The sequence below is a fragment of the Platichthys flesus genome, chromosome 15 (genome assembly GCF_949316205.1).
Source record: "Platichthys flesus chromosome 15, fPlaFle2.1, whole genome shotgun sequence".
Classification (NCBI taxonomy): Eukaryota; Metazoa; Chordata; class Actinopteri; order Pleuronectiformes; family Pleuronectidae; genus Platichthys; species Platichthys flesus.
In genome coordinates, this window is record NC_084959.1 from 3482384 (window position 1) to 3499056 (window position 16673).

The 16673-nt window shown below is 43.3% G+C and overlaps 2 protein-coding genes across 3 annotated transcripts in view; one reads left to right on the plus strand and one right to left on the minus strand.

The window, feature by feature from the left end:
• Positions 1–2365, plus strand: part of gria4b (glutamate receptor, ionotropic, AMPA 4b) — a 103252-nt gene extending 100887 nt beyond the window's left edge. The window contains exon 17 of the mRNA XM_062406523.1: positions 56–2365. Within this exon, the coding sequence (XP_062262507.1) occupies positions 56–220 (165 nt within the window). The 3' untranslated portion in view covers positions 221–2365. The remainder of the gene's footprint in view (positions 1–55) is intronic.
• Positions 2366–3438: 1073 nt separating this feature from the next.
• LOC133970178 (14-3-3 protein epsilon-like) lies at positions 3439–16471 on the minus strand. 2 transcript variants are annotated; one of them, XM_062407045.1, is made up of 6 exons: positions 16272–16470; positions 11745–11944; positions 9447–9553; positions 8222–8428; positions 7385–7521; positions 3439–4572 (listed from the first exon to the last, which is right to left on the minus strand). In XM_062407045.1, the coding sequence occupies exons 1-6, from the start codon at positions 16333–16335 to the stop codon at positions 4514–4516; spliced, it is 774 nt and encodes a 257-aa protein (XP_062263029.1). In that variant the 5' UTR covers positions 16336–16470; the 3' UTR covers positions 3439–4513. The 2 variants fall into 2 exon arrangements, with proteins under 2 accessions (XP_062263029.1, XP_062263030.1); XM_062407046.1 differs by lacking the exon at positions 3439–4572 and adding an exon at positions 7029–7051 and having other exon boundaries at positions 16272–16471.
• Positions 16472–16673: the final 202 nt, after the last annotated feature.

The window sequence follows — 16673 nt, forward strand, 5'->3', positions numbered from 1 at the left end:
ACGATGTCTGAACCTTCACCCAACAACAAACCTGTCTTTTCATTTTTCTCTGCAGCTCACATTTACTGAAGCCATGAGGAACAAGGCCCGTCTGTCCATCACCGGCAGCGTCGGGGAGAACGGCCGGGTGCTGACGCCCGACTGTCCCAAGGCCGTCCACGCCGGGCCTCCCCTCCGCCAGAGCTCCGGCCTCGCCCTGGTCTCCTCCGAGCTCCCGTGAAAACCAAAAACCTCTCAAGTGCCTTATTCCAATAACAACAGACAAACAAACAAAAACAATATTCACAACGCCAACGCAACAACGGGAAACAACAAACAAGAAAACAGGATTCACTCTCACGGCGGGTCGCCTCCAGTGGGCGGGACTGGGCCGACACCACCAGATCCCACTGTCGGAGCTCCAGACTCGTCGACTTCTCCCTGACGTCTGTGGAACCAGAGGCAGAACTATCTTGATTATTTTTTGTTTGTTTTACTGTGGAAGCTTTCCGAATCAAAGCATTGTGGGGCATCCACCGGAGCCCCTCCCCCTTCACGACTCCAGACGTTTCAGAGGGAAATGAAAAAAAATATCATCATGTATGATAAAGACGACAACGACCAGAAAACTGTAAACTTGAAACTCACAAAAACTGTGCTTTTTTTTTTCGGATGTTGTGATTTAGCAAAACACTGAACCACGAACCAGATTGTTTTCTAACTGAACACAATTTGCGACACAGACACGAGGAGCTGCGTTCAAGAGACAACGAGATCTCCCTCGATATCAACAAGTGACACTGGGGGGCGCTGTGGCCCGGTGTCGTGACGATACGAGACGGATATTTGTATTCATAATAACAGAAATAAAAAAATATGAATATACGAGCAAAGATAGAAAACTGTGAAAATAAGTAAATATGTATATTCCACGAAAAACTAAATTAAACTCTAGCTGTACATAGGGACGACTGTAACATGCTTGCTTTTTAAACAGATGTACATAGCAGATACTGTAGTGGACAGACAGACAGTTGTTTTTTGTAAATCATCTTTAGAGATTTTATTCATCGCAATAATGAAGAAGACGATGCCACTTGAAGGGGGAGACGTTTTTTTCAATTTACTACGTGTTGAATACTTCACTGTATTATATAAGGAGCATTCAAACTCTAAATGTGAAGAGGTATCGACTGCCCAAAATACTCTGATACCTGCTCATACAAATTAATAAATATATTCAAACAATGAATGTTAACTAGCTCCACCCCCAATCCTTAAGCCACACCCCTCACTGTGCAGACGTAGACCCAGAGAGCTGCTCACGAGTCGAGCTTTATAAAATCCAGCTTCTGCAGCCAGAGTCGCTATTTTTATTTATTCTCTCTTTAATCTATTTTTTGTACCGAGAAACTAAAAAGAAACCGTCTGTCTCCTGGTTTTTAAATGTCGACAGTCCGAGTACTAGATCTGATAGAGATCCTCTATGTGTGTGGAGACGTGAGTCGAAACCAGAGACTGTAAATACAGATGGACGACCTTTCTCCGATTCCGCCCATTGTGAAAAGACTAATTAGGCCTAAAATGTCCTGGATGCAGGCGCCGCCATCTTGAACCCTTGACGTAATTTGGAGCCAGAGTCTGTGCCGTGGTGATCGTGGAGTAGAGCCACGGCTACCAGACCCCCCCTAGCTGTCAATCATAATGTTTTACCCTAATAACATTTAACTTTAACGATGAGAACAACCCAAAATGTGTCCTCTACTTTGAATTATGTCCCATCTGCTAACATGGAGGAGGCGAGGTCTATGACAACCACTAGGGGGCAATCAAGATGATTCGGCTTTACTTCTGGGCATCGTCCATCTTAACTTACAGTCCATGGTCGAAACAATGGGAAATATTAAAAAACGCCATTTCTCATTTCTCACTATATGTTTTCTTTGAAGTGTCTGTAATATTTCCCGTAAGAACCCGAGCTGATGAGTCACTGTTTGTATGTTGAACACGGATTTCGAGCCCTTCCTCTTTGAAAAACTGTGGATCCTCATGAGAGGCTGGACACGCTGTAGCAGAAATGTATTTGCTCCAGTCTCACGGACTCAAGTGTCCTCGTCTCTTTCTGGAAAACAGACGGACAATCTGCAGAAGGACGGGAGACGTCACGTGTTCGGAGACGCCAGCCAGTGGTGGAGCTGGTCAGAGGCATCACTCCCAGTTCTCCCTCACACAAGTTGTGGCTGGTCAGGGAAGTGTGCAGCGGAGAGAAATCAGCTTTTTTTGTCCTGCCATCCATCTGTAGAGCTGAAGTGTAACATCGCGTCTTATTTTGGTTCAATTGTACAACTTTATTTTGATCTTTTTTAAGTAAAAACAAATTTCAAATTGCAATGTACAGTGTCATTATTTGACAAAGTGATTCTGATGTGATGACATTATTCTGTCGAGATCTTTTTCCAACAAGGTAAGTTCACACTGACCTTGACCTTTGACCTCCAGGCACCAAATTCAAATCCTTTCATTCTTCAGCCCAAGTGATTATTTTAACCAAGTTTGAATAAACTCCATCTATTTGTTTCTGAGATGTCGTGTTCAAAAGAGCAACAACTTGGTAACTTCTGTACGGTCACAGTGACGTTGACCATTGGACACCACCTTCACAAGAACATGACGTGACTGTGACCTTGACCTTCAGCCACTAAAATATAATCAGTTCATCTTTGACTCAAAGTGAACGTTTGAGAGAATTTATTCAAATTTGGTACAAACCGTTTCTGACGTGTTCATAAGAGCAATTCAAATAGTTTTTTAAGGTCACAGTGACCTTGACCTTCGACAACTAAACCAAATATTAGTGTTCAGCAGTAACAGCAACTTTATCATCAGGCATCAAGCAGGACAATACTTAAATTTCACTTTTACTTTTATATGCCACATCTTTACCTCCACCAAGAAGTTTGTTTTCAACTGTTTGATTGTCAGCAAGATTACAGACAAAGTACTGGCTGCATTGTGGATACAGATTTTTTATTTTTTTTTTTTTTCATTATCATTGATTTCTCATTAGAATTATGTCTGAATCTTGATGAAAAAGATTCTGACCTATTCAAGGGGTTGATATGTGTGCGCACAATTTGGATCCAGTGGATCTAAATGTGGTTTCATGGGGCGTGTCAGCTTTTTTCAGCTGCTGTTATCAAGCTAGAAACCTGTAACTATATCTAAAGTGCAGCAGAGGAACTTATGGTGGCCTTAGATGCTGAATTGTTTTCAAGAAAAGGATCTGAGGAGTTGCACCACTGCAAATCAAGTTGTGCTTATTTAAAATTATACATCACTGCTTTTATCTGAAGCAAGTATCTTCCTCTGCTACTGTCAAGCACTGCCCTCTAGTGGTTAAAATTCCTTGAACTATCAAACCAGACCTGTTAAAAAGTACAATGGAAAAACCATTCCACATGTTTTGAAATCATTTTTTAATTTTTCAAATTTGAAGTTTAATGTTAATTCCATGCTGCGCTTCAGTAAGAATACAGATGGTACTTGTGGCTCCGGTGAGAATATCCAGTAGTACAAATCAGATTCACGTTACACAAACTGAACAGAAGGAAAAGAGGAAAGAGAGATGAGAAGAGGAAACCTGGAAGAGTCAGGGGAGTAAAGATACAGCAGGCCTCTATTTCCCAAACCTTTTTTGTTTTGTTTTATAATATAGTGCATTACGTTACAATCAAGAGTGTAGAGCATTCCCCTCCCACGCACACATACACACAAACTGCTAAAAAGCCATTACCTAACTATCTGCCATTAGCAAAAGAGCTCCAGCCTCGCAGCACGATACTTGGTCCGAGAGTGGACGAGAGCAGAGGTCAGAGTGATGCTTGAAGATGGGGGAGACGGGGGGGGGGGGGGGGGGGGGATTCTGCTGTTTGTCGTTTAAAAAAAAGGATCCATTGATGTGTTAAAGGAGCAGGTGGGGTAACCACGAAGTAAACAGGGCACTTAGTTCTTCCTAAAAGCTTTAACACGTCCCTTTGAAACCTTCCATCACCGCTTTATTTCAGCAATTTGCAAAACCGACAGAAGCATGGACGATGAATTCATAAAACACACACACGCAGGAACAAAAACAAAGTTGAACGGCAAAGTTCCGTCTTTAAATACACTCGCACACATGTGTGTTACAAATACAGGCAGGCATACTTGGCAACAGAAGATAGATCAAAGTCAAGCAAAAATAAAAACCGCAAAAAGTAAAGAGGACATGAACCTTTAAGGATTACAGACGAGTCATCCAAAAAGAAAAGGAAAAATAAAGGTTGAGCCCCTGGGAGAGGATCCTGAGGGAACTGGGAGATGACGTGCATACTGGGAGCAGGTGTGACAGATGGGTGGAAATGGAGGAAAAGGGAGAGAGAGAGTGGGCTGCAGTATAAACCCAGTTGAAAACCGGTGGCTGGGGACAGGAGCGAGGGCCGGGGGGGGTTGAAACCAGGGAGGAGGAAGAGGAAGAGGAGGGCTTGTCTTGTGTTGTTCACTCTGGGGGGGGCTCGTCCACCACTTCTGGCACTGGTTCTTTGTTCTGTTCTTCAGCTGAGAAAGACAAACACGGACAATGTCATCATCTTGACATTCGAAGAAGATGCCACAAACGGATCAGAGAAGAAACCTCGACGCTGGAGGAGCTTCCACCACGTCTATCGATAAACATCCAGAAATCACGATGATCCGTCTTCTGGCCCGATCTAAACTATAAAATCCCATAATTCAACTTGATAACATCTTTATTTGGTTTCTCTTGCCAGATAAGGGTATAAATATATTGTCTCTTAATGTATAAAATGTCACTTTAATATTTGGACTAATTTTCCAAAATAAACGTCCATTAAATCCTCGTTTGACTTTATATGCACACACTTGTTTTTAGGTTAAACTCTTTCGAAGGGACATCTGAGTTAAGAGACACTAGAACGTGACCAACACCTCTTCATAAACAACAACACCACATTGTTCATACGTCTGTTTGAGAAAGGTTCTGAAACATAAGGTTTAGGAGTAACAAGCTGTAGAAATAAACACATTTCAGCAATTAAATCAAAGACAAACAATGAAACTTGTGCAGAAAGTTTCCACTGGAGACAACTCTTTCCAATCTTTGTGAAAGTTTTGTTCTTTCAAACCAAATTAAAATGTAATATCTTCAGAAGTTTTGCAAGTGTACGAAGGAAACTGGAATTTTTCTGGATCCCAACCTTGTTTTCGGGAACTTGATCAAGAAGTTGCCCACGTACACTTGTACAACTTCTGAAGATATTAGATTTATCATTGTGGGAATAGCTGGGATTCATTTGAAGGTGTGGACCTCATGTAAAGAGCCTTGAGATAAAGTATGTTGTGATTTGACACTTGACATATGATTATTAATTGAAGAGAATCAATCAATCTTTCTCTATTTAAGTCCACAACATGCAGTCAGTGTTTCAGACACAGTGATCATGTCACTAAAGTTAGTGAGGCTGTGCACATTTCATACAACAAACTGATCCCAACACTGTTTCTGGAACTGTACAAATGAAATCTCATCATTAAGACTATGGTGTAAAGTAACAGCTACTTAAAAGGAAAGATCGGAGAATTAAAATGTCGACTGTGACACATTTGAGAGCTTTATCCAAATTTAAACTTCCTATCAGTGCAAACAGTTAAATACAAGGACATGATGGAACTGCAGAAATTATACAGTGTCAGCATTTCTATATAAATATATTCTATAGAGTCAGTATAAAGAGCAGATCTGTCAAGAGGAATGAGGCTCATGTTGAGTTAAGGCTGTAGCCACAGGAAGGTGCTGACAGGGTTTCATTTCAAACATTAAGAAGATAATATTTCTGTAGAACTGTAAAGTGAGTAAATAAATATGCCCTTGTTTCATCATTTTAAAAATTTAAACTGAAATTCTGGAGGGAAAGAAATTGTTTTAAATGATTGGGATCAGCTCAGATGTGTGTTAATAACACAACTTGTTCATTTCTACATCTACAACATGCAGGTCTGTGATTGGCTGACAGGGTGAAAAAGCCTCGTGAACCTGTACCGAGTGGTTGCTTGGAAAAGTTGCCATAGAGACAGCACAGCCATCCGTGTAATGAGGAATTAAGGAGGCACAAATAACAAAGGACGGAGAATCCATGGTGATTAGAATAGAAACTGTAACCGTGCTCATTAGCGCCACAGCACACTGGGATGTGAGCGAGCAGCAGGAGACGCAGCAGCAGCCATCGCATGCTGTTACTGCGGCGTGTCGGTTAACGTCACTTCACTGAGCCGCGTTCACACGTTTCCAAACTCTGCCTCACACAGGCATGATGTGCTGGCGTGCACGGGGCAGGAGCAGGGTGTCCATAAGCTCTGATCGTTTTATGGCTGGAGTCACATTTAGTTTAATCGTTTGTAACCACCACAGAGGGAAACATTTATCTGTCCAATTGTTTTTTGTCGACCATTTCCAATCAGGAGTAAATATAGAGCCCATAGTATCTACGTTTAGAAAGAGTCAACGATAAACCTGAACGTATTTAAAAGTCAGACTGACATTTATAATATCTATTATATAAAGTACTGGGAGATGTTTACTTGATCTAGCCTCTACAATACGGCTGCAGCAGCCCCTCAGTCAGAGGCAGACTCCATTTCCCCATCACCACTAAAGTTAAAAATGAGCCAGGACAGGGTCAATGAATATGGGATTGGAAAGCATTTGGATCCTATCAAATGCTACTGAGCCGCGTTGCTACTCTGGTGTGGTGACTTGTAATCAGCTGCTCCAGCAAGAAGTTAACAATCTCACTTGACTCGCGGAACCCTGGAGACACAGACACTCGAGCTGTGTGCACTTGTGAGGAAAAGATCGAGTTCCACGATGCTTCAGAGGTCGAACTCTGCTGTGAGGACGTTAGTGTGGCGGGTGAGACAAGACTGGGGTGGTGGTGGGGGGAGCAAGGCAGGAGAGATGACTTACAAAATACACTTGTATAATGGAGGAAGAGGGAAGGAGAGGGTTGTCCTTAAGAGTCTACAGAAGAACGAGGAAGAGGAGAAGTTAGAGCAGAGGGGAAGGGGGGCCTGCTGGCTGCAGAGGAACCACTATACTGAGAGGAAAGGTTAGATGGTAATTCTGTTTTCTAGATGCTTATTTACCTAAAGACTCATTAATTAATCAATCATACAAACGTTTCTCAGAATCTGCAACGAGGGCAATCATCCCTCTTTAAAAACACAAGGACATCTGTCAAAGCACCGACAGTAGGGAGCCAATCATCGGTCAGCGTCACTTATTAATGAACGGGTTGTGGTCGGTGAAAACACCGGAAGTGGACTGAGAAGAAAAGGAAATGAGCTCTCTCACCATCTCCCTGCACGTCCGAGGTCCATAGTGTCAAGTTGTCACGTAGCAGCTGCATGATGAGTGTAGAGTCCTTATAGCTGTCCTCGCTCAGCGTGTCCAGTTCGGAAATTGCGCTGTCGAAAGCTTCCTTCGCCAGCCTGTCAGATGGGAGGAGGATCATATGAAACAACTGGGTTATATATACATATGTTTGTATAGTGTTCAATGGCCTCAAACACAGCTCGGAGCTTCCCGTCCACTCCGAGATCCCTCAGGTCCGAACTGTTCTCGGTTCAGGCTAGAGGTTTTACTGGATTGTTCCCACGTTTGCTGTAGCTGATCCAGATCCAGATCTCAGTTCTTTCCTGCAGCAGTGAGATCGACTCTGGTTTTTCATTTGCTCTACAAATAAACTTGATGTGTGGGAGCATCTGTACTGTCATGGAGTCTTTGTTCGAGTCTGTTAGCAGCTGCTGTTATGCAGAGGCATCGAGTCTGAGTATCCACATGGATAGAAACCATCTGTACGTTTTTTAGTTGCCAGTTTTCTGATTCTTTATCTACAACATCTTAGTTTCATACAATTTGACTGTAGCAAACATGATTTAATAAAGTATACAATAGAAATGACATGGGATGTGTAATTTTGCTTAGATCAGGGACGATTGACTTCTTTCTTTTCTCAAACTGCAGATTCCTAGACCTTTGAAAACCCAGATAAAGTGTGTTCCTGGATTGAAAAGCGCTCAAATGCAATTAAAGGTTCCTCTCTATGGTGGAGTCAATGTTTTAAATAAATCACAAGTGATTAAGTTCACAATAACCCCATCCTTTATCGTACCACATGAGGAAACCTACCTGCAAGCACGGTCTGGTGAGTTGAGGATTTCGTAATAGAAAACTGAGAAGTTCAGGGCCAATCCCAGACGAATGGGGTGCGTTGGAGGGAGTTCGATCATGGCGATGTCACTAGCCGCCTTGTACGCTACCAAGCTGTTCTCTGCTGCCTCCTTCCGGTCGTTGCCTGTGGCAAACTCTGAAAGGTACCTGTGGTAATCTCCCTTCCTGGAGAAGGAACAGAGAGATTGACACAGAGCTGATTGTTAGGCGTTCGACATCTTCTTGTCATTTTAGGTTTCATTTAAATATTGGCTCAAGGTGGGTTATCATTATGGTGTTTAATTGATCATGTACAAAATAAATTGTTGTGGTCCTCCTGGCATTACTGCATTTCCTCTTGGGGTTTTATCTCCTGTTTTATCAAAGAAGCTCGATAATATTGAGCTGAACATCAAAATAACATCTTCAGCCTTTACTGAGCCGAGTAAGTAAAGAAACTCAGGTTAGTGCCGTCAGAAGGATGCGTCTGAACAATATGCAAACAGGACGGCCCGGTTCAGAGAACTTCTGTTAAGAGTCTGCTGGGAAAATATACTCATGGTGACGTTTCATCCATTCGAACGTTTGTGAGGAGCTGACTCATCCATTTATTTATCCAAGAGAGCCACAGATTCATGCACAGACATGATATCTTTTGTGGCTTGGAGCTGTGTGTTCCAGATTTTTTTTTCGAGTCCATAAACGCGTCTCAGCAATGCCAGGTTGATTTGAAGGCGAGGAGGAGCGGGGAGTGCACTGGTTTGTCCCTCTTCAGCAACTCAACCAACCCTTTGCAAACATTTCAAATTGGGACAGTCTCAGGGGCTGATCTCTGGTCAGCTGAAATGTTGAAATCTGAATGAAAATTATGACTGAAAATGAACAAAAAACTGTTTGACTGATGGTAAAAGATTCCTGTAGATGAACTTGTCAAACATGACTCATAGGAGCTGAGAGCGTAATGAGCACGGCTACAGATTAACTCCACCTAGCAACCGTGTTTTAGTTCATGTTGCAACAGACAGGCTGCTCAGCAAAGAACCACCTTCAGTTACTGAGTGAGGAACCACTGCAGGTACAACAGGACCAAGCTTATATACATAAAATGCAAACTCATAATTGTCGATCACCAGGAAACTTGAGGGTTTAGAAGTGGTGAGATTCACAGAATGGATGATTCTTCAAACATTTATCATATACGTACATTTTGTAGTAGAAAACCTTAGATTCTCCATTTTTCGCCCCTAAGATGAGGTGCTTGTCCAGCACGTCCAGAATGTCGTTGCAGATTGCCTTCAGCTCTTTCTCGATCTGCAGAACAAAAACACAAACATCAGTGATCTGTGTGGTCACATCTTCACCATTACAGGTTCTGGATTTAAATATTCCTTGAACCTTAAAAAAGGGGATAATTCAGAACAACTCAAGGTTGATTTAAATCAAAGTTCGATGAAGCTGAGAGTGTCATCAAGTCTGAGAGCCACCACAGCAGCAGGAGCAGGGATGCACAGGACAACTGGTAGAAAGTCCCCATGGAAGTATTTGTCTCTGAGAAGGCGTCTGGGTACATCGAGCCTCGGCTTCAGGGTCCGTGTCAGACACATCAGAGTCTGACATCTTTAACATCACTATACTGCAACGCGTCCTTGTAAATAATACAACTTTGCGTTTGGATTCCGTTAGCCGTCATCGTGACATTATGAGGGCAGTGATTCCCATTAGTTATCCCGATAGTGACAGCTCATATTCTAATATCTCCTGCCGCACTTCTCATGACAGAGATCTCTAACTTGTGGTGTACGGGAGTTCTTGCAGCAAGCTCCATTACATCGTTACCGTCCACACAGACAGTCTCTCTCTCACACAATAACTTCTCTTTCACTGTATAGCCTGTTTACCATTGCGCGCACATGTGCACCCCCATTACTCAGTGGATTGAATTAATTCCGTGGGAAACACCGGCAGGGATAATAAAGCATTGTTACTGTCACCAACATGTGGAATTTCATGTTAGCGTCCCCTGAACTCAGTGACCTGAAACTTGCACCGCACCCAAAAACTGAAAGTCCTCAATACATTCAGATATACATTTGCTGTTTATAACCATTACACTCAAACATCTCAGAACTAATATTAATTTAACTCAATATGCTAAATGATACTAGAATGGGATGCTGCCCGTTTCTGCACTTAGACACCTCATTAATTGTTCTAGTTTGTCAGAGACACAGCTCTGACATTGCTCAGTTCCATATTAAAAAAAAAAAAATGGAAATTAAAAGGACCAAACAAAATCCCCAAAATGTATAAAGAGAAAGTGGACCCCGACTTTCAGACTTTGTTATATGTAAGTAGAAATTCTCACTAAGAAAAGTGACCAAAACACAGATTTCACACATTGACGTGTGGGTGAAATCCATTCTACATCAAGTCATGAAATCAACCCCCACCCCTGAATGGTTGGAGGGTTGCTGTGCTTCACTGAACTCAGCAGTGTTGCCAGCAGCACAAGATTCTCTGCAGCAGAGATGAAGCAAGGGAAAAAAAAGAGATTTAAAGTAGATTCATGGTCACTGCCCACCTCATTATTTCCCTAAACAAAGTGTTGCTGGGCTGTGAAATGTCACCAGTCGCTCTGAAAGCCGAGGGGTCAGTGGAGGAGCTTTGAAAGAGAGGGAGAGAATGCATGAAAGAAAGAAAAGGAAAGGTGGAGCAGAGAGGGATAGAATTAAGAAGAAAAGCTCCGGCCTCAGATGCAGATAAATACTGAATAATAAGCGACATGTTCACCAGGAAGGGACCAGGTCAGTCAGGTGACACTGTAAACAGCAGTGCAGGACTGGGGTCAAACCAGCATCCACTCATTTCACAGTGCGCATTAAATTATGAGCATGTAAGAGTGACTTCAAAATAAAAGCGGCATTCCTGTAAATGGGACTTCACATTTGTCTGTGAATGCATGAATGGATTAATGTGGAAATGAAATTAATTAAACTGAATGAAGAAAGGATAAATAAATCAAATTAATGATGTGAATTTACGACGGCCCCTGACACTATTTCAGATTAAATTGAGACTTAAAAAGTTTAAGATTAGTCATTATAACTATGTGAATAATTAGTAAAACTTTATAATGAAGAGAAATTGAATTCAAGCAACAAAACAACATAATTGAGAAACTAACTGTTTCCACAGAACTAATTTCACCTCAGATCGTCATCCAGACAAGATCAGGACAGTCTAATGCAGAATTTCAAAGTAAAAGCCCCTGGACATATCATATTTTCACTGCTTTGTTTGTGGCAACAGAGAAGAAGATTCTAAAAGTGACAAAGATGATTATTTTAAATTTACCATTATCTGCATTAGCTGTATTTATTATATTTCCTGGATCAAACCTTTGTAGCTGAGAACCATCTAAAGATTTGAACACAATCCCTCACTGCTCCACAACCTGTGAACGTAAACAATTCGTATATTTGGTTTATGTAAAAGGTCTCACTGTTTTTCCGTATTCTTTGATCATCTTGAGTTTGTCCTCCGCGCCTTTAGATTCTTCTTTCTGTTCAAGGCTGCTGATTATCCTCCAGGAGGCTCTTCTGGCTCCGATCACGTTCTTGTACGCTACCGACAGCAGGTTCCTCTCCTCCACGTTCAGATAACCGTCCATACTGGCCACTTTCTTCATCAACTCCACCATTTCTGGAGAGACACAGGGAGGAAATAAATGACATCAGCGATGGGTTTCTCAAGTTTCCCTGCACAAGAAGTACAAGTGAAGACATCTTGGCCTGAGCTGTATTGGTTTACAGAACAGAATATGAAGGAAAATATATCATTTATAAGTAATTTATTAATGTTTTTCACCCTTCATTAAACCAAACCTGAATTCAGTTGCTCTTCAATGATCAAAAAATCACAAGATTGAGTGAAAAACGACTTTGAATAAAGTATATTTTTCTTCTTTCAGGGTTTTCTTGTCAAATATGTACCTGTTTATGAAATCCCCTCGCATACTTACACCGTCTTCTTTATATTTCAATACCTAACTAAAGGCAAAGTATAAAGTATATATGATTAACCCTTTGGACATCACTTATTTACCAACATCTACTCTTACTGTGTAATTTCGCTTCCTGTGTTTGTTTTTTTCAGCTCCGCTTGAGTCTGCTTCCGAATGGGGCATGCCAGAAAATGTGTGAGAACCACCGAGCTACTCACATCCACCATGTCATGCTACCTATCAGTGCCCGGGTCCTTGTTCATCACCAATCGAACCCACCATTTAAGTGGCTGATCTTTAAACCCAACAACTACAACCACAGTTACCAGCAGTGACTAATGTTTACGTTGAAAGGATGATGAAACTTCATGTGCTACCATGTAACATGACCTGGGGACATGTTCACAGCGTTTCCTACCATTCCTAACACACCCAGGAGCTGCCTATCCAAACACTCTTATCCCTAAACTAGAATGTGGACGATAACCTGCTCCTCAGCGTAACTTGGGCCTTTCAAGCGTTAATGGTCGAAGGTCTAAATGGAGGTTTGATAGATGGCCTGTTAGTAAATTCTTAACTAAAAGCAACACTAGATTTTCCACTAGAACACTAGATTTTCTTTTTCTCTCACTTTCCAAACAAGATATAACATGATTGCCGGGGGGGGCAAAGTGTGTGTTTCCAGGTGTGTGTTTGTTTGCTGAGTTTTATTTGAATTGAGATTGGCTTGAAGCGTGTCGGAGCTTAGGAGAGGCTAGCCCGATAGTTACCATCAACACAGGCTGGTAACTATTGCTAGCAGTAATCGAAGCGCCCGACAATTCATCCCTGACCTTCCACATGGAGGTGGACGTGGTTAAGTAAAACCAGTGGCTCATTCGTCTGGAGAAGTCGCCGCGATTTTTGTCTCCTCGCACCAGACACTTCCCTGTGAACCGCTCTACCTGCGCAGGGAGACAGGGGGGGGGGGGGGGGGGGTCGGCGAGACCAGGCGCTCTGCTCCGAACAGAATCTGAGAGGCGGCTTACCGTTGTGTCTCTCGGCTTGTTTGGCGAGTTGTGCCTGGTACACACACTCTTCTCTCTCCGCCGCCGGGTTCGGCTGCTGTGGCTGTTCATGGCGCCCCCGTGGGAAACGGGGGGGGAAGATATTCGGCTGCTCAGCGGATCAGCAACTGCACCGCAGAAAAATAATACTTAACACTCAGCTCTGATGGTGATCCCCGTCAAGTGACAATAAACAGAGACAGCACGGAGCCTCTTGGACCAAATCACATGGGGCAGCTCAAGAAGACATTACACCTTGACAAACTGGTTTGGTAGTTGTCAGGTGGTGGTAACTAAAGTTGTCGACGGGTCACACCTACCAAGCTAAGGCCGCTCACCCTCAGGCAAGAATCAATCAGCTTCTAACTGCACAGACAGGGTGTTATCTGTTGAAGCCAACAGCAGGGCTCTCTGCAGCATGCTGGTGAAACCTGATACTCAGTGGTTACAAGCCAGGAGGAGCAGTATGCTGCTTTGATCACTTCACCCTCCAACCAGGCCTCACTGCAATACACTCCATGACCTCCCTGCTCTGTTAAAGCATTTTCTGAAAATGTCAAGCTCCAGAGATCCTATGAACTGATCAATATGATGCAACCCCTACAGGAATGAGGGAGGGGCCTAACATGAGGGAGCGAATGCCACAATCACTTAGTCGACTACCCCTCCTACACCTGAACGCCACCGTGCTCTTTGTCTTCACAGTTTCTGTAGGTTTTCTTTAGAGAGATGTACATAACCTGAAGGGTTAGACCTACACAACTAGTTGCATATAGAACAAATAGATTGACCCCTGTGGTTTTCCATGGACTGGCTTCTCCATTATAAAGAGCCACACAATAAAGGCTTTGTTAAGATCAGAAAAAATAATCAGACATCAATAAATACATTTACTCTCTTTATAAAAAAAGAGCCTGAAATAAAAAGGTGTGCGATATATGAAAAACATGACGATATGACTTGCGATAAAGACATAAACCTTGCCTGGCTATGGACAGAGACCACGACAGCTCCACAGCCGGGAGACGGCGCACACCCTGTCCACAGTGCCAGCAAATCCAGGGCAGACACACGGGAGCCATGCACAGCTCCACTAAGACCACTTAGTGTTAATTTGGGTCTTTCCACACATGTTTGGGAAGTGTAAAATTTTCTTTTTCTACAGTCTTTAGCAGCTCTGTCTGCAATTTACTGTGTCTGTATCATTCACGCTGTGCGCTGCGGCGACGGCATCAATCCAAACAGAGCTCTGCCCTTCTTACATTTACCAAGTTTATAACATCTGTTGTTTTTACTCAGACGGAGTTTAGACATGTTCCCGATCACACTGTTTCAGAGTGAGAGTGAGTGAGAGAGAGAGAGTGAGACAGACCAACACAGAGAGCGGGGGAGTCGGTCGGTGTGTGTGTGTGTGTGTGTGAGCTGTTACTGCCCTCAGGTTCTGGGATAATAAATAAACTTCATAATTCTTTTATACAATCAACTTCTCATATTGATGAATCTGAACCGGGACAAACCATGATCACTAGAAGTTTCCACAGTAGAATTAAATCGGAGGTTTTCTTTCTTTTCTCTTCTGATTCTCTTCCAACAATGATTCACTGATGGAAAACCCCCGTCAAAGATCTGAATCTCATTCATGATCTAGAGCAGCAGGTCTCCATCGGATCGGCCAAACAGATTGACATGCAGAGCTTGGTGCATGAATCATCATTATCTCGATAACATGAGCTTGCACAACGTTAAAAACAACAATTAAGATATTATCATCTATGATAAATATCGCACATCCCTATGCTGAAACCAGAAGAACCAGCTAGCATGGTCCTCCCCTGCCTCTCAGTTTCTGTAGGTATTCTTTAGAGAAACATACACAGCCTGAGGGGTTAGACTGACTCAACTCGTTGCATATGGAACAAGGAGGAAGATCTACTGACAATGAAGTCTGTTTGCAGAAAGGTTACAAACAATGTTGGAAGGTGCCGCACAACTAACGCACAATGTTAGGGGATGAATCGTTCTGTGGCACAACAGAACCATACTGAATCTTAATTCGGATATTTACGATAACAATTATTTAACTAATATTTGGTGTGTATATTCATGCATTCATGTGGTCAAGCACACATGTATTGACCCCTGTGGTTTTCCATGGACTGGCTTCTCCATTATAGCAGTCAAGCAATGCAGACGATGTTAAGATTTAAATAGATTTACTGCATACAAAATTTGTAAATTTAATTATATTTATATATAAAATGCAAGCAGCCCTGGCCTATTTAAAGCAGCAGCATACAAGTTAAATACAAATACTGCAGAGTAATTGAACCAGCTGATGTTATGAGTTTTTAAAAAGTAACATAACTTGTATTCTGTTTATTACGAACATAATCCCAGTGAACTTCCTAGAGGCTGAAACTAGTCGGACCAGATAGCATGGTCCTCCCCTGCTGAACACATGATTGTTAGCATTAGCCGATGCTAAGTTATCGCTTTAAATCACCACCTCTCTCTGGGGAGATACCCCCAGGATGAGTCGGGTCGTTGCTCCCGGTTCCACCCGGGTGAAGTGTGTGTTTTCTGTGTTTCATTTGAATTGAGTTTGGCTTGACGCGTTTTGGAGCTGAGGAGAGGCTAGCCCCGGTAGGTAGCATCTCACACACGGGCTGCTAAGCGACGCTAGCGGGGGGTGCTAGCTTAGCTCAGCGCGTACTGTAAACGGTAACCAGACACCGAAGCGCCCGCCGACCCGACTCATCCCCGCGGGTCTCTCACATGGAGGCGGACGCGGTTAAATAAAACCGTCCGGCGGCTTATTCCGCTGGAAAAATCTCCGCCATTTTGTCTCCTCCTCGCAACAGACACTTCCATGTGAACGGCTCTACCTGCGCCCGGGAGCCGCCCGCGCAGGGTGAGGCAGGAGGGGGGCAGCGGGACCGGGGCAGCTCCGCTCCCACCAGAATCTGAGAGGGTGGCTTACCGTCGTATCTCTCGGCTTGTTCGGCGAGCTGTGCCTGGTACACGCACTCTTCTCGTTCCGCCATGGCGCTCGGCTGGTCGTGGCTTCCCGGTGGGAAACAGGCAGGGAAGGTAGTCGGCTGCTCGGTGGATCAGCTACTGCACCGCGGCTCCGCTGATTCGAAGAGCCACCGGTGACAGTGGCGTAAAGATGGCGGCGCCGCTCCATCCGGGAACCGCACGCAAGTCGGTGCTCGTGTACACACCCTCCCGACGAATCCCGAATCCAGAGCCAGGAGCAGGGGACCGCACCAGACCCGCCCGACACACCCACACATTCAATTCCAACACCCGAAATTTGTATCATATATCCCAATAATTCACTTGATTGTGTTCCATTTGAGCCCCTCCTCAATTCGGCATA